This window comes from Chiloscyllium plagiosum, unplaced genomic scaffold (genome assembly GCF_037043375.1).
Source record: "Chiloscyllium plagiosum isolate Xiang-an unplaced genomic scaffold, Cpla_swu_hap1 HiC_scaffold_13, whole genome shotgun sequence".
Lineage (NCBI taxonomy): Eukaryota > Metazoa > Chordata > Chondrichthyes > Orectolobiformes > Hemiscylliidae > Chiloscyllium > Chiloscyllium plagiosum.
The window spans coordinates 40,023,647-40,050,056 of NW_028270151.1; the positions used below are offsets into that span (position 1 = coordinate 40,023,647).

General features: G+C 39.5%; 1 protein-coding gene across 2 annotated transcripts in view; it reads right to left on the reverse strand.

Annotated features, from left to right (window-relative positions):
* The window catches only part of LOC122555979 (chloride channel protein 2), a 624,753-nt gene that overhangs the window by 47,169 nt on the left and 551,174 nt on the right, over positions 1–26,410 (reverse strand). Inside the window, exons 19-20 of one of the 2 annotated variants that reach the window (XM_087993551.1) lie at positions 16,465–16,535; positions 14,761–14,814 (exon numbers count right to left, since the gene is read on the reverse strand). In XM_087993551.1, coding sequence (XP_087849677.1) covers positions 14,761–14,814; positions 16,465–16,535 — 125 coding nt within the window. The remainder of the gene's footprint in view (positions 1–14,760; positions 14,815–16,464; positions 16,536–26,410) is intronic. The other variant, XM_043702310.2, reaches the window with a different exon arrangement.

A 26,410-nucleotide genomic window follows, 5' to 3' on the forward strand; every position in this document is an offset into this window, starting at 1 on the left:
GAGGCAGTGCCACTGTGGTACAAGTAATGATCCATTGTCGGTTGTAATGAAGTGACAGACATTGATAGCACAAGGCATCTGATGAGGTGCCTAGCACCTGATCCCCTGCAGTGATAACCTATAATATTAATTTATACTCAGAGCAGTGTAAAACATTATGCTGTCACTGGTAATTACCCTTGCAGAGGCTGAATATTCCTTATCTTTGTAAGTGTTAGCATATAAATGGCTTCTATCATCATATCCCAGAGGACCAAAAGGTGTACGCTCATTACAGAGAGACAACTGGTGGTGATTTAACCTGAGGATCAAGAGCAACTGGATGGCTCAGTGGTTACCACTGCTGCCCCACAATCTAGGTTCGATTCTAGCCTTGGGCAACTGTCTGTGTGGAGTTTGCACCTTCTCCCTGTGTCCGTATGTGTTTTTGCTGGGTGTTCCAGTTTCCTCCCACAGGATAAATGGATTGGCCATGCTAAATTGCCCCATAGTGTCCATGGATAAACTGGCTAGGTGGCAAAATGTGGGGTTATGGGAATAGGATGAGTGTTTGTGTCTGGGTGGGTTGCACTTCAGACAGTCAGCATCGATTCAATGGTTCAAATGGCCTTTTTCCATACTGTTGGGATCCTATGATCACCACACTTCAGGCAAGAGGAGAGGTTGAGAAGGAGAGTACTTTGCAGTAACCTCAGCCAGTGCAGGAATTGAACTCACGCTGTTGACATCATTCTACATCACAAACCAACCATCCAGTCAACTGAGCTAACTGACTGTCATCCCTGACTATAATGCTTTCACTTGAATTTGATGATGGTCTGAAACTTGATGGCCTCCAGCAACGACACTCCTCCAACTGAAAGATTGGCTTTTATAAATGGTTTGCTGATTTGTCCTGTTTAACTAATACAGGCATGCTTGATGTGCCCTAACTGCAGAGTCACCAGAACCAGAGATGCATTGGATATTGAATTGAGCTTCCCTGGAGGTATGAGCTGCCAAGCTGATTTCATGCTTCATCTGTCCAACAATGATGACAATATTTTTGTTAGTTTTGGTTGGCCAACTTTTGCTGAAATTGTAATCTCCTTACAAGGGCACATGACATATGTTTTTGCAGTTGCATTTTGATCAAATCCACTATTCCATCCATTTTTATTTCAGAACTTCATCGTGCACCATACTTTGCCATAATTCCACCCATTTATCTTAATATAAGACATTTTAACATAAAATATTACATGCTTCTTGTCCCAATATTTTTCCTTTTCCCTAATTTAACTCACAGAGATTCCTTCAAATGTTCGAATTTCTCTTTATGTTCATACTGAACTACAAGGCTAATGCCACAAAAAATTTGTGACAAGTGACCAGAAATAATGTTTCCCATATTAAATATTAGAATTATATGAAACGTATTATGATCAGACTATGTTGCTGCTGGAAGGCTGTTATGATACAAGAGTGGTTGTAAAATTAGGTTTTAGGGAATGCTAGTGTTGGGGAGGGCAAGCTGTGGTGATGAGGGGTTTCTCATTCTTTACCTTGCGAGACTTAGCTTAGTAAAACACCAGAGTATTTCTGTTGACAGCAAAGAATTATATGGCACATTTTGAACCCCATATTGAGAATGAGCTTTGAGAAATTATTTATGGCTGTTTGGATTGTTTTTATTCCACTCAGAAATTGAAATTCAAGAAATATAGCTATTTAAAATATAATGGTTCTACAATGATACATGTAGAAGAAGGAAATCAGCACTTGGAGAGATCTGGGATGACCTGTTATATAAGGGCCTGTGCCCGAAACGTCGAATCTCCTGTTCCCTGGATGCTGCCTGACCTGCTGTGCTGTTCCAGCAATAAAGTTTCAACTTTGATCTCCAGCATCTGCAGACCTCACTTTCTCCTCCCTGACCTGTTATATGGCCAATCTGTGACATACAAAATGATTACAATGTGCCGTGCACATAGAATTTTGATCTCAAAAAAGAGGCTACCAAGTAGCAGTTAGGACAGACATAGTGGCATTATCGCTGGACCTATTAATCCGGAGACCCAGGTAATGTTCTGGGGACCTGAGTTCAAATCCTACTACAACAGATGGTGAAATTTGAATTCAATAAAAATCTGGAATGAAGATGGATGAAGCCATTCAAACATGGACTTCTGGAGAAACATGCATTTTGACATCAATAGTTACGCCTTGATCTCAGGTATTTATGTGGAAGTCAGTTGTCTAATTTTGTATCTGTAAAGGTTAATTAGCTAAAAGGTATATTTTGTTTATAAGTTGTTTGAAATGGTGTCAGTCATGTTAGGATGATCATGTATGTTTTTTTCTTTGTCCTGCATGGACAAAGAAAACTGAGAGTTAATCCATTCTCCTTACCGAAGTGGTACTAAGCTCGAGTTTCCTCTGTCACTGTGCTCAAACAGGATGAAACAATGTCAAATACTAATAACTAAATAACAGGTCATTTCAACCACATATTTCATCTGATCACATGAGCTGTAAATTAAGAGCTGAATATCCCATAAAAGTTTCACGTCAATTATATTATAATAGATGCTTCAGTGTTTGATGTGACAGAAAGAGTTGGTTTGATTTCTAGCACTTCAAATAAAAAAAAAGTTTACAACAATGACAACAGAAATTGCTGGAAAAGCTCAGAAGGTCTGGCAGCATCTGTGGAGAGAAATCAGAGTTAACGTTTCAAGTCCAGTAATTCTTCCTCAGAACTGTTTTTTTTTTAAAATAGTTTGGCTGCTTTGAATGCTTAGTTCATTAATGATACAGGCTATGCTTAGCACTGTACAACTGTACACCCCCACAACCACACACATCACATGTTACAATCTGTATGATGGTAGAAAAACAATGAGGAGGATGCTCACAAATATCCTCATGCTCAAATGATGGGCAGTACCAACCATTCCTCCATCCGTGCTAATATATTACCCCCCAAATCTATGAGCTTTTTATTATTAAAATGTGTAGGCATCTTACCAAATGTCTTCTTGAAATCCCATACCTACTGGGTCCCCTTTATCTACCCTGCTAATTACATCCTTAAAAACATTGTAACAAATTTGTTAAACATAATTTTTCTTCTATGAAGTTATTCTGACTTTGTCTGATCATACAATTAATTTCTAAGTGTAGCGTTAAGATTTTCTTCTTAATAGATTTCAGCATGCCCCCAAAGACTGGTGTCAAGTAACTGGACTGTTGTCCCCAGTTTTCTCTCTCGCATTCTTTCTTAAATAGTGATGTGACATTTGCTCACAATCAATATGCTGTGACCATCCTACAATCTTGGAAAATTTTAACTAGTTGCATCCATTATTTCTGCAACTACCTGTTAGAACCACAGGAAGCAGGATTCCCCAGAAGAACTTGTTGGCTCATATCTCTTAGATTTCTCTAATTTTTTTTCCCGATCATGGTTAATTATTTTAATTTTGTCTGTTCCTGGTGCCTAATTTGCGTCTTCTTCTGGTGAAGGCAGTCAAAAAATATTTATTCAATGCTTCTGCTGTTTCCTCCTTTCCCACAAAAGCCTCAGTCTTTGAAGGGATCAATGCTTTCTATACAGTACTTATAAACCATGCTACAATCTGTTTTTACATTCCTATCATGTTCTTAAAAAGGCTTGGTATCAAGTTGTCACCCTGTTGTTCCTAAGTACCTCCCAATCCTCAAGCTTTCTCTCATTCTTTGTAACATTGCAAGCCTTCTCATTTATTCTAATACCATTGTTAATTTCTCCACTAGCCACAGATGGATCTTTTTCATGAATTCTTTTAAAAATGGAACATATTTTTGCTGGAAGTCTTGAATCAGTTCTTTAAATGCTTTTTACTGTTTATTTATCACCATACCTTTTTATCTATTTACCCAGAAGAAATCTTTGTAATCTTAGTTTAACTTGAAGACACATTTTTTTAGACTCGAGTACCTCCCTCTTAAACTTAATTAACTGGGGTATGATCACTTGTTCCCCAAGATGATTTTTTAATGAGGTTATTAATTAACCCTGTCTCATTGTACAATATTCATTCTAGAGTAGCTTCAATGCTAGTTGATTCTGTAATGTGTTGTTCTAGAAATGGTCAAGAAAGCATTCTACAAACTTATCTTCCAGATAACCATTGCCAGTTTGAGTCACCCAATTTATGTAATGATTAATGTTCCTCACAATTTTTAATTTCTTGCTTAAATCTCTGTCCAGTAGTAGGTTTATCACCAAGGGGCCGATAAACTAATTCCGCTTCATCTGGAGATTTCTCCCAAAGGAATTTCTTGGCGAATACTTGTTGGACCATGGCCAAGTGGGTTAAGTAACAATGCACGCTCCACATCTGTTTCAACTGGAATGTGGATTGTATCCTGTGCTCTTGGCATTAATCTGATTCACACGTTAGCTGTGTAACCAACTGAGATAACTGGTTCCCCATAAACTGCTCTCACCAGCGTTTTCTGAGCTTTTCATTCCAAATTTCTCCCAATACTGACTCAATTTCCTGACTTTTAGAGCAAGGATTATACAGCATGGGTTTTAATGGTTTGGCATGAGAAGTTAAATTGCACCCCAAACATTACAAAATGATTCACCAGGACACAAATCTCAGTGCAATTTAAGTAGAACTCATCCCAACAGAACAGCTAACACTTGTTCATGAATCAAAACCCCTTCTTCCCATACCACTGTTTGAACCCAGTTCCTCAAACTTCCTTTAAAGTACCTCACTCTTAGTTCTACCGATGTCACTGGTGCCTTCATGGACCACTACAACTGGATCTTCTCTCTTCCCCCTGAGCTCTCCTCCATTGATTACAAGATATTCCAAAACTTTGGCACCAGGCATTTAACACTGCCTTCATAACTCTTGTTGTGTTCGCAGAGAACAGTTTCCATTCCACTGACCATCGTATCCCTAACCAAAATCACATTTTCTTTTACATCCCCCCATATGAATGGTGTCCAGCACCATGATGTTGTGGTCAGTTTGCACATCTTCCTTGATCTCATCCAGATAGGTTGCAGAGGCTCTTCCATCATCACATCCTGGATCCTGACACATGCCTGATACACAGTCAAGCCTTCCTGTCTCTCAGGTAGGACACCCTAAAAGTTGTCACTGCTTGGTAGCACAAAACGTCCAGACAACTCTTTCCCCCTCCTGATGTTGTGCAATATTTATAATTTCAACCCTAATTCGAGGATGAGAGTGGCTCAGTGGTTAGCATTGCTGCCTCACAGCGCCAGGAATTTGAGTTCGATTCCAGCCTTAGGTGACTATGTGGAGTTTGCATGTTCTCATGTCTGCATAGGTTTCTGCTGGTGCACTGGTTTCCTCACACAGTCCAAGGGTATGCTGGTTTGTGGATTGGCCTGGTAAGTGTGTGGTTACAGCAATAGGGTGAGATGCTCTTTAGAGGGTTGGTGTAAATATATTGGGCCAGATGACCTCTATCTACACCATAGGGATTCTAACTCTGAGCTGCAGAAACCAGGGTCAAAATAACATTGCTCCCGAGAGCTCATCTTGAGGCCTACATTTTCATTTTCAAGGTTTCTTTTTCCTTCTCATTAATGCACTCATTACATGTGATCACATAGTAACCAAACCTTGTGTATGTGTGGTAGTATGGGGTAGTTAGACTCTCACAGAAGCAGAATTAATCTATATTCTCAAACATTATTACCACTCCATTAAACATAAAGGCACCATGTACAAGGAAAGCATGAACTAATTAGAAACAATAGTATTTAAATTGGCACAAGACAATAGAAATGTTAGCAACAGAAGTTTTTTTTAACAAATTAAGTGACAGATTTCAATAAACAAACAGCAAATATCCTATTCACATCTTCCACAGACGAGTGAGATCACAGATTTCATTCACGCGTACACAAAGCTGAAAGAGTTTAAACAAGCAGGTACTGAATGTAAACAACAAAACTTAAACTAACCTGCACTGCCCTCTGACATTTTGTTGATTTTGAAGCTCCAAGTTCCACCTTTGGAGACCTTCTCCCGCTCCTGACAAGTTCTCTGCTGCACTTGACGTGTTCTCACTGACTTTCAAAACACTTGTGCTCCTCTCCCCTGATGTGCTCACGGCCCTCTCCCCTGCTCCGCCCGCGCCCCTCTTCCTTGACCTGCCTCCACCCTTCCCTCCTGACCCGCTCTCTTAGCTCCTGATTGTATCTGTGCATACTGCAGGCATTTTGGAACTCTCAGGTCATGCCAAAGGAACTCTCAGGTCATGAGCACAATTCTTTGGAGCAAATTTTTAAATTAATTTCCTCCAGCAGTATGACTCAGTTTGGATCTTAATTTTGAGAGCTTATCATAAACACCATTGCAATTAAACTGACTCGGCGAAGCTTTCAAATTAGGCGATTAAACAAAATGGATGAGATTGAATTGGTCACCTGTTATATAACTGTAAACCATTTATAAAGCACTCTTTTCATTTAATCAGTTATCACAATATACTGCAGAATGTAATATAACATCAACTTTTAGGTTAACCAAACTTTAATATATACTATTACATAATCTACCTCTGATTAGCTATTTTTCCTTAGAAGTACCTTGCTGAATGGGAATTTTAGCCTAGGTGTCTGCATAAATCTACTCTTCTTCACTTCCAATTTGTTACTGCCTTTCAACTGATGCCAGGGAGAAATACCATATTGTCAACCATTTTCAAGAAGTAGAGAAAGACTGCTTTAAGACATGAATATTCCCTGTGCTTAAAGCTAACTCTGGAGACACTGATTACAACTGTCTTTAACTATGCCTTTAGAGTCCTATGCTTCAGGACTACTCCTATCAAGCAGGAGGAATAAAAATCACTATTTTAAGGAGGCCTGTACTGTTTCAGTACAAGAGGATGGGCAGCCTCATTAAAACAGCACTAGGATCAGAGAATTATATAGCACAGAAGAGGCTATTTGGCCCATTGAATCTACACTGACAAAACCTACTCTAAGCCAATACTGGGCCCACTTACCAGTACTGGGCTATAGCCTTTAATCTTATGACATTTCAAGTGTGCATCCAAGTATTGTTTTTAAAAGGTAGTGAGATTTCATGCGTCAGCTACTCTCCCAGACAGTGCATCCCAGATGACCACTTTCTAAGAGAAAACATCTTTCCTCAAATCCCATCTGAAATAGTGCCATCTTGCTATTGATCCCTCAACCAAGGGGAAGAGCTGCTTTTTGTAGTCTCAGTCTTAATACTCCAGTCAGGTCCCCTCTCAGCCTCTACTGAGAAAACAACCTAAGCTCATCCAGTGTCTCTTCATAGCTAAGCTGCTCCAACCAAGGCAACATCCTGGTGAATCTCCTCTGCTCGCCCCTCCGTTGAGGTCATGTCCTTTTATAGTGCAGTGATTAGATTAGATTAGATTAGATTCCCTACAGTGTGGAAACAGGCCCTTCGGCCCAACAAGTCCACACCCAAACCCATTTCCCTCTGACTAATGCACCAAACACTACGGGCAATTTAGCATGGCCAATTCACCTGGCCTGCATATCTTTTGGATTGTGGGAGGAAACCAGAGCACCCGGAGGAAACCCACACAGATGTGGGGAGAATGTGCAAACTCCACACACACAGTCACCCAAGGCTGGAATCGAACCTGGGTCCCTGGTGCTGTGAGGCAGCAGTGCTAACCACTGAGCCACGTGCCGCCCAGTGACCAGAACTGCATACAGTACTCCAGCTGCAGCCTAACCAAAGTTTTGTACAGCTCCATCATAACCTCCTTATAATGTAAGCTATGACTGATAAAGGGAAGTGTCTCGAATGCCTTAACTACCCTAATAAACCTGTCCTGCTGCCTTCACAGATTTATGGACAGGCACCCCAAGATCCCCTGTTCCTCTGAGCTTCATAGTGTCCTGCTATTCATTGTGTACTCCCTTGTCTTGTTACTTATTCCAAAATGTATTACTTCACAGTTATCAGGGTTAAAGTCCATCTGCCAATGATCTGCCCATTTGACCGATCCCTATAATCTAAGGCCTCACTGTCAGCCACTTGGCCAATCTTTATATTATCTTCAAAGTTACTTGTCATCACTGAAATGTGCTTCAATATCGTTTATATATACCACAAACAAAAACAGACCCAGCACTGATCCCTGTAGTATGCCATTGGACACTGGCCTCCAATCACATATAACATATGCTCATCAGGTTCCAGTAGTCATTTTTAAACTCCTGACATCTTGTGAAGTTCTCATTGTTTTACAAAGTTGCTATCTATGCCTGATTAACACTGGTTCAATTTGACAATTAGAATCATTGAATCCCTACAGCGTGGAAGCTCATCATTCAGCCCATCGAGTGTGTAGACCCTCCAAAGAGCTTCCACCCTATCCCTGTACACCTGCATTTCCCGTAACTAACCTACCTAGTCTGCACATCCCAGGACACTAAAGGCAATTTAACATGGTCAATGCACCTAACCTACACACCTTTAGACTCTGGGAGGAAACCGTTACCCCGGTGGAAACCCACACAGACACGGGGAGAATGTGCAAACACCACACAGTCACCTGAGGCTGGAGTCAAACCCAAGTTCCTGGCACTAAGAGGCAGCAGTGCTAACCACTGTGCCACAACTAAATTTGAAACATTTATTACATTTTTTTTACAAATAAGAAACAAGATATTGTCACTATGGGCCTAGAATTTAATCAGATTCTGGATCAGTGGTGCTGGAAGAGCACAGCAGTTCAGGCAGCATCCGAGGAGCTTCGAAATCGATGTTTCGGGCAAAAGCCCTTCATCAGGAATAAAGGCACCCCTTTCCACCTTCCGCAAAGACTGTTCCCTCCGTGACTACCTGGTCAGGTCCACGCTCCCCTACGACCCACCCTCCCATCCTGGCACTTTCCCCTGCCACCGCAGGAACTGTAAAACCTGTGCCCACACCTCCTCCCTCACCTCTATCCAAGGCCCTAAAGAAGCCTTCCACATCCATCAAAGTTTTACCTGCACATCCACCAATATCATTTATTGTATCCGCTGCTCCCGATGCAGTCTCCTCTACATTGGGGAGACTGGGCGCCTCCTAGCAGAGCGCTTTAGGGAACATCTCCGAGACACCCGCACCAATCAACCACACTGCCCCATGGCCCAACATTTCAACTCCCCCTCCCACTCTGCCACGGACATGGAGGTCCTGGGCCTCCTTCACCGCCGCTCCCTCACCACCAGACGCCTGGAGGAAGAATGCCTCATCTTCCGCCTCGGAACACTTCAACCCCAGGGCATCAATGTGGACTTCAACAGCTTCCTCATTTCCCCTTCCCCCCACTTCATCCTAGTTTCAAACTTCCAGCTCAACACTGTCCCCATGACTTGTCCGGACTTGTCCGACCTGCCTAGCTCCTTTTCCACCTATCCACTCCACCCTCTCCTCCCTGACCTATCACCTTCATCTCGTCCCCCACTCACCCATTGTACTCTATGCTACTTTCTCCCCACCCCCACCCTCCCCTAGCTTATCTCTCCACACTTCAGGCTCTCTGCCTTTATTCCTGATGAAGGGCTTTTGCCCGAAACCTCGATTTCGAAGCTCCTCGGGTGCTGCCTGAATTGCTGTGCTCTTCCAGCACCACTATTCCAGAATCTGGTTTCCAGCATCTGCAGTTATTGTTTTTACCTCTAGAATTTAATCAGACCGTTTCCATTTTTAAGTCATTTAAACTATTGTGTTCGAGTCCAATATAGTGAATCCACATGCACACTAATCCTACCACACTGGATTGGACTGCACAGCTGGCATCCTGACCATCCAACAGAAATTCAAAAAACTCATTCTAATCTTGAATTGAGATTTACCAAAGCTGAACACAGGACCTTCATGAAATTGGTTTCCCCTAACAGCTGACTTGTCATGTGATGTGTTGTTGGGTGAGTCCAATATTCAGAACTCTCTTGGGAATGCTTTTACTGGGCTCATCTGTTCCACTGTTGCTCAGTTAGTTGCAGCATTGTACCGCAGGGAGCATTGTTGAGTTCCCTACAATGTTCCATGTATGAGTTCTGGGTTTCTGGGAACAATATATTACTGGAGCTGAACTACTTCAGAACTAGCTTATTCCAGTCACTGAGTGGTCCAATAAGTCTGCCTTTGGGGTTGATGGATGAGGCAACAGAGAAGACAAGAGTCGAGTGAAGCAGCTGACAGAAGGGTAGCTTTACGCAAACCTCCAGAGAGCACTTCTCATTCCTCAGTTTTGAAATATAATTCACGAGATACCTGACACAATAGGATTGTCAGAAAAGGGCAGGAGAGTATTGCACTTAGTTGTCAAAGTCATCATGGCCTTTAATTTTTACATAACAGGGTCATTCCAAGCTGCAAACTAACATATAAAATAGAAGCAGACGTAAACCAATTGCAACTGGTGATATGAGGGGGTACACTGCAGTTTGCTACATTTAACTGTATCACAAGGGGACCAAGGCTTGATACATCAGGCAGAATACAATCATCACATTCCCCATGGAAGAAATGTAAAACAGAATGAGACAGGGCTCGGCTTTGTCTGAACCACAGGCTTTTCCTGGGCCCAAGGTTCTGAAAGTTTGCACTGATATTGTTCCCTTGCACCCTTGTACCAGTCTGAATTCTAGATCAACGGGAAGGGATACCACTCCTGCACGTACAGCATGTTTGCAGCCACAGGCTAACATTTAGTATAGATGATGTAAGCCAGGGAACTATAGACTGGTAAGCCTGACCTTGGTGGTGGGCAAATTGTTGGAGGGAATCCTGAGGGACAGGATGTACATGTATTTGGAAAGGCAGGGACTGATTCGGGATAGTCAACATGGCTTTGTGCTTGGGAAATCATGTCTCACAAACTTGATTGAGTTTTTTGAAGAAGTAACAAAGAAGATTGATGAGAGCAGAGCAGTAGATGTGATCTATATGGACTTCAGTAAGGCGTTCAACAAGGTTCCCCATGGGAGACTGATTAGCAAGGTTAGATCCCATGGAATACAGGAGAACTCGCCATTGAATACAGAGCTGGCTGAAAGGTAGAAGACAGAGGGTGGTGGTAGAGGGTTGTTTTTCGGACTGGGGGCCTGTGACCAGTGGAGTTATACAAGGATCAGTGCTGGGCCCTCTACTTTTTGTCATTTACATAAATGATTTGGATGCAAGCATAAGAGGTACAGTTAGTAAGTTTGCAGATGACACCAAAATTGGAGGTGTGGTGGACAGCGAAGGGGGTTACCTCAGATTACAACAGAATCTGGACCAGATGGGCCAATGGGCTGAGAAGAGGCAGATGGAGTTTAATTCAGATAAATGCGAGGTGCTGCATTTTGGGAAAGCAAATCTTAGCAGGACTTATACACTTAATGGTAAGGTCCTAGGGAGTGTTGCTGGACAAAGAGACCTTGGAGTGCAGGTTCATAGCTCCTTGAAAGTGGAGTCGTAGGTAGATAGGATAGTGAAGAAGGCGTTTGGTATGCTTTCCTTTATTGGTCAGAGTATTGAGTACAGGAGTTGGGAGGTCATGTTGTGGCTGTACAGGACTTTGGTTAGGCCACTGTTGGAATCTTGCATGCAATTCTGGTCTCCTTCCTATCGGAAAGATGTTGTGAAACTTGAAAGGGTTCAGAAAAGATTTACAAGGATGTTGCCAGGATTGGAGGATCTGAGCTACAGGGAGAGGCTGAACAGGCTGGGGCTGTTTTCTCTGGAGCGTCGGAGGCTGAGGGGTGACCTTATAGGGGTTTACAAAATTATGAGGGCATGGATAGGGTAAATAGGCAAAGTATTTTCCCTCAGGTCGGGGAGTCCAGAAGTAGAGGGCATAGGTTTAGGGTGAGAGGGGAAAGATATAAAAGAAACCTAAGGGACAATCTTTTCACGCAGAGGGTGGTACGTGTATGGAATGAGCTGCCAGAGGATGTGGTGGAGGCTGGTACAATTGCAACATTTAAAAGGCATTTGGATGGGTATATGAATAGGAAGGGTTTGGAGGGATATGATCCGGATGCTGGCAGGTGGGACTAGATTGGGTTGGGATATCTGGTCGGCATGGACGGGTTGGACCGAAGGGTCTGTTTCCATGCTGTACATCTCTATGACTCTATGTTGCCTTGGTGTTCCTTGTCCCTGATCCGGATCAGAAAATGGGTAAAATTCAAAGTATAAACTCAACAAGTTCCAGCTCCCTATCACATTGTTTGAAACTAAAACCTAGACTTGATTGATATTCAGACTGTCCCAGTGTTTAGTAGGGTTGTTATCAGGAGTATTGGGCAACAGTAGAACATTCTATTGTGAATGGAGAAATGGAGCGTTCTGTCGTAAAATGACAAACCTCATCCTCCTGAAGCAAACTTTGTGGTCAAAGATCAACATTGCAAATTGCCTCTGACAAATCTATAGTCCAGGCAATTCTGTTTTTGCGCTCCCGTATGAAAGCACGTAGTCATTGAGAACTGAACACATTACAAGAATAAAGTAGCATTGTCAATAGCTCAACAATTTATAATTATAAAGTAAATTTAATGCAGTGGAAAATCCACAGCTACTTTATAGAAGCATTATGAAACATGATCTGACATTACCGTATAAGTGGATATTAGATTAGATGACCAAAAACTTGGTTTTAAGGAGTGTTTTAAAAGAAAGAGAAGAGGTAGAAAGGGAAGTGGTATAGTGGGCAAATAAGGTGCAATTATAATTCCGAATGCTCACTTCAGAAGCAGGGAAGGGCAGATATCTGAGGTGGTCACGAAGCTGATGGAAGTAACAGAGACAGGGAATGGTGAGGACATGGAGGGATCCGAAAAAATGGATGAAGATTTTAAAAGTGACTCAGCGTGACTAGGATTGACGAATACAGGTCAGCAAATACAGGATGATAGGTGAACTGGATTTGGAACAAGTCAAGACACGCGTGGCGGTGTTTAGATTGACCTCAAGACCGCAGAAGGTAGAAAGTCATGTGCCAACAAAGGGTCCATTGAATTAGTTACCTCTAGTGGTAACAAAATCTTTACCAACAGATCACCCAAGACAGGATGAAGTTGCGTGATGTTAAGAAAGTAGAAACTGTAACCTTAGGGAAGGTGCAACATGTGGTCCAAAACTCACCTTGGGGTCAATTACAGTCTCAGAATTGTGAACAGACTGCTTTAACTGACTGCTGTCAGGGAAAGGACTGGAGTACATAGCAAGGAAGCAGGGATTGGTATGAGTATTAAAAACAATGATTTCAGTATTTCCAAAATCAATTGCAGGAAGTTTGTGATCACCCAGTATTATAGTCAGATAAACATTTTACAACTTTATCTGACAGTGGAAGAGTCAAAAAAAGTGAAGGTGAGGTAAAGCTGGGTGTAGTCATATCCTGCAAAACTAACTACTTCCAAATTAAGGCTTCAAGTGGCTGATTTTGGATGAGAAGTAGGAGCCTGGGATAGATCCTTGTGGATACCAGCGTCAATAGTGATAGAAGTGGAAGAGAAGTCATTACAATATATATCGAACAGGAATTCAGAAATTTCACGTGGTTTGTTCCATCAAATGTATCAAAGCCAAATTGAATCAAAACAGGTTATGTGAATCCATGATTTAAAAACAATCAAGTACAGCAAGGTCAGATCAAAATAATTGACACATCAGCTATAGTCAAAACTGATCTATTTTTAGAATCAGCTGCATTTGTTCATTAATTGGTTGTTTTGGTTATTTTAAATGGAATCATCAGCTTTTCAACAGTCAGCACTAATGATGAGAGCAACCATTTCCAGTGCTGATGCTGCCACAGCTTGAAGTCAGCCATGGATAATTTTTTTTGAAGGTCTTACAGTGCTGAATAGCATCTCTTCGCTTGACATAGTGCTGTTGCAGCACTGTAGAAAATGTCTCTTTAAGTATGAAAATGATTTTCATGTGTGTAAGTATTTATTGAAATTGTTATCCCTTGAGCTCTAAAGAGAATCTTTTTGTGATAGATACAAATTTCTATCCAATTATGTGCCCTTCCACAGTTATTGAAATGTGTAATGTACCATTACAGCTGGGGTTGATGTAGATCGCAATCTGACAATCTACTTCAACTGTGCAACAATGGTGTACAACAATTTGGGGATTGAGAGCAACTGGCATTCTCAGATATTGTAAGAGTGTTTTCAGTATTTGTAGCTTTCTTAAATTTAGGAAGGTGTGACATTTTCTTTTTAAATACCAGATTTTGTTTTTTACATACGAAGACAATCTTTTTACAAAAGGACAGACAAGTACAGTACATACAAGTAGACCATATGTCCACAGAACTTGGCAAAACTGATTTGATTATCTAAGCAGGACAGAATTTACATGGTTCTTCGTTTTAACCAATCTTGAATAATCTATTAGGCCACTTTGATTGAAAGTAAATTCATTCTGAAAATGAGAAGTTGCTGAAGAATTATTGTCATAAAACTATTTATGGATGAAATAGGTTCTGTATTGTCTCCTGTTAATTCCAATTTGGATCCTCATAACTGAAAACACATATCCAGAGAAGGCCACTGACATTGCTCCCTAAGTGCAGAGCTCTGTCTCTTTATCTTCCTTTTGAGCTCAAAGGATGACATTTAAATGATTTTGTACAAAGCTCTGAGTGAAGTAAGAAATCTGGATTAATTTTATTTGGACAATGCGGTTATATATTGATGATAATGGTTTGACCGCATGTCATTTCCTCACTTACCACTATAGATATTCGTACACGTTTCGACTTTCTGAACTCTGACAATGCCTGATTCTTTGATAGAAACATAGGATAATGTAGGTTATACATCTTATTTGTCATTATCAAGGTAGAAGCCCTACATTTGCTTCAAAGTTGATAAATATTGGTCAGTCAAAGATGCTTTCTTTTTTAACAGTTGAATTTTCCAAAGGTCTATTTCCCCTTAACCCTTTTCAGAGTGTCCCCCCAAAAGGCTGTACTTTCCTGAACTTCTCACGCCACTGAAAGCTAAGTCAGAATAAGACAGCATGTCACAATAGCGTCTTTTAGCCTTTCTGCCACAATTTATGTAAGATGACAGATATAGTACAAATATAGCAACACAGAACATATATTATATAATATAAACACAGCACATTGCATGAGGAGGAGTGAGGTTAGTTTTTAACTTGTCATTCAATAACTGCAGTCACAGAATAGAAAGCAGCATGAATTTATCAAGGCAGTACATTAATTCACAGTATTTTCAGCACTTCCTAAATTTTCAAATCAGGGGAAAATTTAAAGCAAAATCAAATGAATTCACATCTATTCATTAGAAATTTGTTAAACTATGATTTTAACAAGTCAACATTTTTGTAGTAGCCTTCCTACTCTGGTAACTTGTATTGTTTTATATGTAGATAATTAAAATCGGTGACTGCTTAATTGCAAAATAGAGTAATTAGAACAGAAATTGGTTCTCTTTTGTGTCTGTATTTTGAGCACAGACTAATTATTATCCTTTTCTCATATTGAAGAGGCACTACTGGTTTTACAAAACTAATATGACCAAGAAAGAGATAGAATTAAACCCATGTGGATGTATCTTTTCCATCTCCTATCGAATAAATTACATCATTAATTTTCAGTATGATGAAGAGATCATTCCCAAAAGCTTCACAAGATATTACACAATACTATGCAACTATCTGACTTAGCTTTCATTACCAGCAACATGACTAATTAACTCTCCACCGATTAAAGCACCATGGTTCGTTGGCATGGCAGATAAACTAGCTTATCTTAAATGTTAAATATTTTAAATATATATTTAATAAATAGTTAGGAGAGATTATATATGCTATAATGCATTAATTATCCACAAAGCAGTTCATAACTCCAGTGTACCAAAGAGATACTAACTACTGGTTAAATGTTCTTGTCATCCTACTTTTCATTTGATATTTATTATGTACAGAGATGTACTGGAGAAGGTGCAGTAACATTTTGCTGCAGTTCTGTTGAAAATTAATTAAGCAAATGTAATTGTTTGCTTGAGTTACATCAATGCTAATCTATAAACTGCAATTAACATTTATTATATTTGAGCATAGATTCAAATTATCAAACAAGCTAGAGGACTTGACCATGAACTGGAAAAGTTGATAGCAAGAATCTCTTCATGTATTACCAAATCCTGTTAAATAGGAGGGAACACACTCGCAAAACTTCTGGCAAAGCTTACTTCAAGAAATAAGGCACAAGGATTTGCTTAAAGCTCATTTTATCCTGGAAACTGTTTTCTTTGCTGGAGGGAAAGATACAATCCTTTCCAAAAAAGATTGATAGATGAAGCCTACTCTTTAATGCCTGCAGAGACGTATATGTGCTTTGAATAGTTAGCACAACTAGCAGAATTTAATATGGAGCAGAGATGATGATGATGATGGAGACACCTACCTCTCCTGGTTCATCCGTTGGGTTCACACAGAACAGGCTTTTCAGTGCAATTCCTGTTTGATCTAGAGGACCTGAAGAAAATAAATTCACATTTATTAAAAATTCCATTATGACAATTGAAATGAATGACCGCATTTTTAAAACCTGCATCTGTCTATATTAGCATGGGAAGCCAGCAAGTAAATCAATTCCCCCATTTTAAATGGTTCACTCATTTCCTCCAACCCACACTCTTAACAATAAATTGATTCATGCAGGGTAAGTATATTCATGTATTGTCAGTCTATACAACGACAACAGAGTATCATTATTAGATTAAAGGTTATGTTGAAACAAAACAGGAAATGTAATTATTTTGTATTTTACAGTTGAACCATCAGATTTCAATGACCTCTGCGGTAGTATTACTTAACACTGCTATAGATAGCTTTAGTTTACAATTAAGGTTGATGAACTGAACTCAGCAGAATTAAAACTGAGTGTACGTGCTCTTAAACAATGTCTAAAAGTAGCTACCTCAGAAAGCTACAATGATGGATGGTAACCATAAGCAACTTAAACAGAGCCATTTCCTACAGAATGATTAAAGGTGTGAATCAGTGTTCTCAGCAGCATCTCCTACACTGATTTGATAACTCATTCAGACATTTAATTATTCCTTTTCAAGGTGAATCTCTGCCTGGGAAGTCCAAGATGTTTATATGATAAAATATTGTACTAATTTCACAAAAGGAACCTTTTAAAACCATTGTGCAAATAAATTTTACACAATAAATCATCTTGACACTTTCCAAAATAAGGTTTAATGTTCACCTTTAAATGCAAACTTTGTTTGAGATGTCTACCTCCAAATCAGAAAATTTAACCTGTGGGGGAAAAAGATCAGGAAGGGCAAATGATGTTGCAAAAACATAACATGAACATTTATAAATGTAATTTTAGTTGAGGGAGGTATTGATTTGATGATATACATTGGATGGCTTTGAGCAAAGCTACCATGTACTGGTGGAGTATTTTGCAAATATTTTCATGAGACAACAGTATGCTGCAAATGTAACAAAAAACAAGGAAGCAGTAGCATTCTTGGATGGGATAGAAGTAGATAAAGAGGAAGTAGTTGAGAGGTTGGTCGTCTTCAGAGAGTAGAGACATTATCTCTACTGGGTTGCATCCGACATTACGAAGAGAAGCAAAAATGATGTTGTAGACCTTCTGAATATAATTTGACAAACGTCCTTGGAAAATGGGTTTTACCAGTGGATTGCAAATGTTTAGCTCAGCAACTAAGGGCCACTTTGCCTAACATTAATGTTTGGGACAATTTTACAAATATCGCCATAATCCCTCATATGTTTCATGCCAAATTATTCCCTATAAAATCTCACTCAGCATGCATCATGGATAGACCTGCAGACCTCAAAGGATACAGACCACTTGGAGCTGTCAATCAAACTGCAAAATGGCGAGGACACTACTGTACTAACAAATGGATAGATAAATGTGAGGTGTTGCATTTTGGTAAGACAACCCAGGGCAGGACTTACACAGTTATGGTAGAGCTTTGGGGAGTGTACAAAGAGACCTACGGGTACAGGTGCATAGTTCCTTGAAAGTTGAGTTGCAGGTATACTGGGTAGTGATGGCAACATTTGTTGTACCTTTATTGGTCAGTGCATTGAGTATAGGAGTTGGGAGATCATGTTGCAGCTGCACAGGACATTGGTGATGCCACGTTTAGAATAGGAAGGATATTGTTAAACTTGAAAAAAGTTCAGAAAAAATTTACAAGGATGTTGTTGGGATTGGGGGTTGTGAACTGCAGGGAGAAGCTAAATAAGGTGATTTAAGGTGAGTGGGAAAGATTTAAAAGGCTCCTGAGGAGTAACTTTTTCACACAGAGGGTGGTACATGTATGGAATGAGCTGACAGTTTGGAAGTGGTGGAGGAGTGTACAATTACAACATTTAAAGGCACCTGGATAGGTATATGAATTGGAAGGGTTTGCAGGGATATGGGCCATATGCTGACAAATGGTTAGGATATCTGGTCGGCGTGGAGTAGTTGGACTGAAGGGTTTGTTTCCATGCTGTATAACTCTTTGATTCTATGATGGACAAAATGATGTTCTTCCTTGCTATATTATTTGATGATTCCATATCAGATAAAAAAAGGCCAAAAAATGACAAGTGATATGATTCAAATTAAAAAACAGATTAACAGTAATCTTTTAAATAATAATTGTTTAATTTGGTTTTCCGAAACTTTCTATGTCCCACAAAGCTTAAGGGTCACAATTCAAGCTGCATTCCTGGTCATCCAGAACCCAGAGTTGAGACCGAATGAATGTAACTCATCAGATTCCCTTCAGTGTTGACATCTCTTCTTGCTCCCACTAAAAGCACAGATCTTCAAAAGGAACCATTAAATGTAACTCCGGATATCAAACTATCTGATTTCAGTTATCTCCCTTGTGTATTTTTGACAGAGCATACTGCTTTGCCTGCATCCTTTGACCCAGAAAGAGAAATCTCAACAATCCTCGTCAAGTCATTCCAAGAAAGAAATGCTTTCCTTATTAAAATGTCAATGCATGGATCCAACACATGCGGAAAACAGAGCAAACTACATTTCTCTCACCAACCACCCCACAGTCCGCACACACACAGGTGTCCTGGATGATAAGGTATCGAAAAAGTATTGGTAAAGTTAAAACTCTGGACTGAATAATCTCGCTAGTTTAGGTCTTCAAACATAAGTGAAAGAAATGAACTTAACTTCATTAACCTTTCCACAGATGTTGCGTGACTCTTGGACTGGAGTGGCCCAGAATTTGATAACAGCAATTGAAATTTCTGCTAGGGCTGACTGGTTTTCCAAGAGTAATGCTGCTGGATTAGATGAAGGTCAAGGCAAAGAATCATCCTTGCTCTATACTATCACAGAGAATGTATAAGAATCAGCATGTCCAACTGTGACTGGCACATTGGAAAATTTGCCCTGCAGTACTTCCTTACTTTGCAGCATATGAGATAACCACATTATTGTGGAGCTTCTTTGAAAGCCGCTGAATAAAGGAAAATTAAAATCTTAAACTGCAAAGCAAATATCATCTTCATCCTTTATCTGTCGTTCCTACTTAACAGCACAAAAACAAGAAAAGGAGATCTTTCCTTTTTCCTTTCTCTACTAAGATGTTATTGTGACAGAAAAGTAGTTTTGTACTTTTCTACAACAGTATAATAATTGTAACAACTAAAAATAACAACAGTACATTCTATCCTTGCTGCTCTAACAGACTTGTAACTTTAAGTATTTACATACAGTAATCTAACAATAAAGGGGGTTGGTTTGTTCAGTTGGCTGGATAGCAGGTTTGCAATTCAGAGTGACACAAACAGCTGGGCTCAATTCCTGCACCAGCTAAGGTCACCATGAAGATCCTGCCTCTGACCTCACCCTATGCCTGAAGTGTGGTGATCCTGAGTTAAATTCACCAACAGTTGCCACTCCCTAATGAGAGAGAGTGCAACCCCATTGTCCTCTGGGATTATGGCAATGGTATTTACTTCATTTGACAATATAATAATTTTAGAACTAGCTAGAGAAATCATTAAAATTTGGCTCTTATCTCAAACCTTTACTGATTTTATTTCAAACATCCAGTATCTGCAATATTTTAGTTTTATTTTATTGTTAAATAGAGAATATTGGTTTAAATCTTAATAGGTTTCTTTATCATTCACTCTTACCTTTCAATGAATGCTAAAACCAATTTAACAAAAAATTTGTACAGACATAAACACAGAAAATGCTGGAAATATTCAGCAAGTCTGGGAGCTTCGATGAAGAGAGGAAGACAGTTAATGCTTCAATTCGATTACCTTCCATCTGAACTATTGCAGCCACACACACTTAGCACTTCAGTACTAGGTGGCTTTGTATGTTAGTCTTATCCTGAAATGAAAAATGTTGTAAGCATTCACCAAGTAAAAAAGGTATCCTCAAAGTACAAAAGGGAATATTGATTTTTAATTGACATTTATTAATGTGCTTCTTTTCAAATGACTGGGCTAACTAAATGATCTCGCTATGGTGATGGAGCAAAAGCACAATTTTAAAGTTCATTGTTGGCATGGGATGTCAAAATACATGATGATTCAAAGGGATCTGGAGAGCCTCAGCTGTTGAGCTAATGCTGTTTAATGCAAATAAATGAATGTCGTGTACGCAGATACAAATCAAATTAACTATGATTACAAGATGCACGGCTGAACTTTGATGGAGGTTATTCATGAGAAAGATATCAAATTGATTGCAGATCTGTATTTGCAAAAGCAGTCTAATGGTGTCATGTGCCAGGCAAAAGAATAGATCTGCGGTCTGGTTTCCTAGATAGTTAAGAATGCAAAGCCTTAAGGACAGAGTAAAGAGCTCACAAAAAGTGAAAGTAATTATCTTTGCAGAGTGCGATGAAGCAAAACAAATTTTACTTGCATTATTAGAAGGTATGAGCACTGGTTCAAGGATGAAGTTCCAAGATGGCGGCAGCGGCAATGTAGGCAGCAGTTTGGGTCCATTACTCCAGACCCGCTACTTCCTCTGTTCTTTCCTTAGCCTTTTTGTGTTTTCTTTCTCTTTATCTTCTTCTTGGCAGTGGTGGCGGAGATGACACCGTGGAGGAATGTGGCCAAAAAAGGATTCTTGGTGAGATGGTGACTTAGCCTGGCCTGGCAGCAGAGCAAGGGACTCCTAGTTGTGGTATGTCTAGAAGGGGACTCCAGGCATCAGCAAGGCAGTAGCAGTGGAGCCACAGACTCCTGGTTACAGTGGGCCTGGGGTGGGGACTCCTCGTTATCAGCAAGGCAAGTGTGGGTCCAACATGGGACCCAGATTTGGTGAGGTGGGCCCAGTGATGAAGAGAATACACCTGAAGAGTGGTTACTCTGATGTAGGTGTGTCCAGTGCCACAGCGAAGAGGCTGAAGTGCATGTGTTGTTGGTCAGCCTGCTCAGGGCTCAGGGCGGAGGCAGCAGAACAAAGACTGACTCACTTTCAGCTCTATCTTTCTGTTCTTTGTATTCTTAAACTATTCAAAATGGCACCGGATTGTGGTGACAGTTGAAGCTTTTCATTGTATTTTACAATGTTGTTCATTATCCAGTACAAGTAACAATAAATCATCAGTCATTCATTCAAGTATTAACCATGTGTAATAAACATTAAGAGGGAAAACAGAAAACCTTTTCAGTTTTAGATGCTCTACATTCCAAATGCACATGTTAAGAAAAGAACAAAGACAAATGGTGTGACTGATATCTGTTAGGCAAAGTGCAGTCATAATCCCAAATGTAAGGAATATATTTATAATTTTATCATACATCATACACAAAGGAAATCTTCCCATCTGGATTTAAATCAATGCCATTGGCTTGTTTCTGTATTATTTGGACCACTGTTCTATAGAGTGATGGCCACAAACTGCTAAATGTGGACTTGAACTAGACTTTTATATAATAAACTTGAATGATGGGAAGTAATGTAACAAAAAAACTATCAAAATGGGGGAGAAAATATGTATTCCTTCTTGCCATCCTCTACATGAATTTAATTCCAAAGGAAGATTGCTAGGTAGAAAGCTTGGCTAGGTCTGCTGGCCTATGTTCATCCTGGGTGGGGAGAGGAATGTGGTAGTTAAGTTTTGTACAGGAGCGGTACTGAGACCCTGACTGTTGGACTCATGGCCTAACTTGCTGCAAAAATAATGCAGAGCATAAGGCAATAGGTTCAGGAAATCATTTCAAGCAAGATGATGGTGCACTGCAGCATGGAAGGAAGAGGTATTTCTGCATAACAATGTAAAGATTAAATGAATTTTTAATTGCTGCACTGATATGTTCAGCTATTGTGCTCTCATGCAGCTTAACAAGTTAGATCAAACCTTGCCTAGTCCAGTCACTTTTTGCTGTATTTGATGACTTGATGCAAACAATACAAGCATTTGGTTCAGATTTCAAAAGCAAGCTAAAACTACAAGGCAGCATAGCTCAGTTCCCTTAAGAGAAAAATACTAATCTGCTTAACAGGCAACTAGCATTATTAAATGTAAGAGGTGTGCATAGTGGTCTCAACCTTTTAACAACCCCAAGACCTAATAAAGGATCTAGGATTGTATCACTCAGAAAAACAATGAGTTAAATGTAAGTGGAGGAGCCCTGAAAATAAGAAAGGAAGTAAAGTTGAATTATTGGAAGAGAATCTCAATTGTAGGGGAAGAGAGTTAGCTTTAAGAAACCACTAAAGGGATCTCCATTGTGTACATAGTTATTACGTACACGTTAATTTTTTTTTGAAACAGAGGAGAGAATGTTAGGTCTGTATATTGTTTAAAAAGGGAGCAAGGTAAGTTTTCCAATGTAGGAGTACAGATACTTCAAAGCAATCTGCTCAGGTATGTTTTGACATCTCTGGAGCAGGTAGGAGCTGAAGCCAAACTTTCAAGAGTCCTCCAAGAGAAGAACAAGCCTACTGAAATTTAGAGATAGGTTGTAATTGGATCTTCATAAAAGAGGGGACAGAGCAAAGAATGGCAAAGTACTACTGCAAATTTGATGTATTCTTTGGAAGGAGTGGTAAGCTTGATTAGGATGAAAAAAATATGTTCAGTACCTTTATGAGCTTGATTCATTTCAGTCAAAAGAGCCTAACCTAATCAGAGAACAGCAGTACACAGCAACATAAGAAATAGAGCAGGAGTCAGCCATTCAGTTGTTTAAACCTGCCCCACCTTTCAAGATGATGGCTGCTCTGCACCAGGCCTCAACTCTTCTATACCATGCCAGCTTCTCATAGACCTCAACTTACCGATATTTCAAATATCTACTTTTCCCACTTTAAATATTTTGAGCATTTAATCCAGTTACTTCTTAGCTTGTTCCAGAGTTTGTTCTCTCTCTATTCTTAAGTACGTTGTATGTATTAAGAGATTCTTGACATTTGTCTAAAATTTATACATCTCTGGCTTGAATTTTGCTCCCTTGTCTGTTGTAATAGTTTAACGTGCCAGAACATCATAGTTTCCTCAAGCTGTCTTATATACATTCATGTTCTTCTCTTAATTACTCATTTCAAAACTGAAAAACAAGTTTTTTCTCATCATTCAGGTAATTGGGATCACGTTCACTGGCTGGTCATATTGCTCTCTGTTGCACCATGAAATAATTTGTTTTATCTTGATCCATAATAGGATTCAAGAGTATGGGTATCAAGATCCTGATAAATACTCCCTGCCAGTAACACTCATGAATCTCACTATCATCCAGGTCAAAACTTGATTGGTCCCACAATTTGAAACTTGTGAACCCGCTGTCAGTGATGCACAATGGCTGCAATATGTGCCATCTGCAAAGCACACTGCAGCAACTCACCAAAGCTTGATAACACCTCCCACAGTTGAAATTTCCACCCTTGAGAAGGATAAAGGCACAAGGCACAAGAGAACACCATCACTTGCAAGCGTCCCTTCAAATCATATCCTAATTGAAAATATATCATCTTTTTACATTCTTAAAAGCATTATAGCAATATCTTCATCATATGGACTACGGCAATTCACTGCTTCCTTCTGAGGGATAAACAACAATCACTGACCTTGCTAGCAGAGCCCACATCCCATAACTTAAATAAACGTTTTAAAAACCTAATTCAGACGTCATTATAATGGGAAGAAGTTGGCATTACTTTAATGCTATTGAGAGTGTTATTTGGGGATATATATGTATTGACAAACTAAGCTCTGTGCCAATAAACAGGGGAAAATTAAGACTTTGATATGCTTTCAGCTGGGATGAGTTAACATTTCAGATTTGCACAGAAGTGCATTTCACTGTATTACCTTTTAAACAATTTGACATTTAAATTATCTCTCTAAACACATTACAGAATCATCTGGCAGTCACCTAAAATGTTATAGCTGCCTGTACAGCTGCAATATTATGATTTGATTGAACAGCAAATCATCTGAAAATTTATTAAATTTTGTTTGAAAGGTTGTGCAGAATAAGAGCTACATTTACATTAGGTATTACAAAGCAGACAAATCAACTGATAAAATTTGATTTTACATTTTTTGAAGTCCCAAATTTGACATTACAGCAAAGCATTCTGTGGCTGGAAAATTAACATTAACAAAATTTAATTTGAGCAATTATATTATCCGACTTGTTTTCTTCAATATGTTAAGTGATATTGCAGTTGCAAATAAAAGTGGTACCAGAAGAAATTCTGATTTGGTAATCGTAATATGACTTTATATAACAAACCATCCATGCCCAATCATGCATTGCCTATTGTAAGTAGCCCCTTCTGATCCTACATTATTAAGTTTTGTTTCCTAATGTGATTCTGGAAAAGGTAATAGAAGGGCAGCAATGATGAGCCCTTTGGCATGAGATCATTGAGCTATGAAGATAGACAATCATGCTGTGAGTGAATTGATGATGCAGGAAATAAAAGTCCCAAGTAAGCATATGGCAATGCAGAGAAGAGAAGGTGAATTTTATTACACAGTTAAAAGAACGTTCAGTACCATGGAGATACTGGTGATTACTAGCGGATCTGAAATGGAAGAGTGAAATTTAAGCCAACATGCATGTGGAACAATTCAGAGCTTATAACCGCTGATGTAAAGAGATGCATTGGGTAATCTCTCCCTTCATTTAAATTAACATCATTTTTTAGAGTCATAGAGTCGTACAGCACAGAAACATTTTGTTTGACTTTGGCTCTGAATTTAATTATTCTTCAAATTTTCACTCACATCTTACATTTATTTGTTTTTTTTAACATCTCTTTTTATCCCGTGCACTTTTCTCTCTATATCTCTGAGAATGGAAGTTAATATCTGGTACAAGTCCACCAATGCTGATAACTGTAGTACAATTCTTCCTGCATTGCCTCATGTAAAGACTCATTCATGTATACGAGGCAGTCCATCTCCTTGACAATACCAGTTTCCACATAAAAACTTCTGAAATATCTCACTTTATCCCGAAGTTAAAGATTCCCCGCTAAATTGCTGGACAAGACCTTCAACCACATTTGTCCCATTTCCATTTTTTCTTCACATAAATTTTAGGCGCACCCCATCCTTTAATCTATGCTATGGTCTCCACTGTGCTCACTTTCCATCCCGCCAGCCTCTATATTTGCATTCAACAGTTCATTTTCTTGCCATTTCTACCACCTTATAATTTCATAACCTAACATAATTTCATTCTCCAACCTCTGCAGGTCACTTGATTCACTCTAACACTTGTTCCATCTTCTCTGCTTCCTCAGGTACCTTCATAAGTAAGGTGAGGATTAATGCTGCCTGACCTATTGAATATTTCCAGAAATATCTGCTTATGTTGAAGTTAGACAATACCTCTGGCTTTGTCACTGCAAACAGAGACTTAGTGGAGATCTGTTGTAGCTATTTAATGTTGAAGACTTGGAAAGCAAGCAATATCTGAGGTGATTGACTTGGGCAGAAATGGTGTCTGCAAACATAAATCAATAAAGAGAGACAGACAGTTGTCAAACTGTGGAACAGCATTCCTTAGAAATTCCAGGATTTCATACACCTCCATGCCTACTATCTGAAGCTGAACTAAACGATTTGCCATTTCAAACTTCTATTTGAGTCTGAGTTGAGTTACTAATTCTGTATCTTCACTATTGTTTAATCTGTCTACTTCCACATCGCAAAAGACATCTTTCCCAAACTTGCCTCAACCCATTACTGTTGAAACCTTCCTCCACTTATTTTTGTTAACTCTAGCCTCAACAGTTCCAATTCTTTCCAAAGCAGCTTCCCATAATCTTCCACCTGAAAACTTGACATTATCAAAACATTGCTGCTCCTGGCCTAATTGTCCCCCTACACCCCTCACAGTCCATCAGCTGA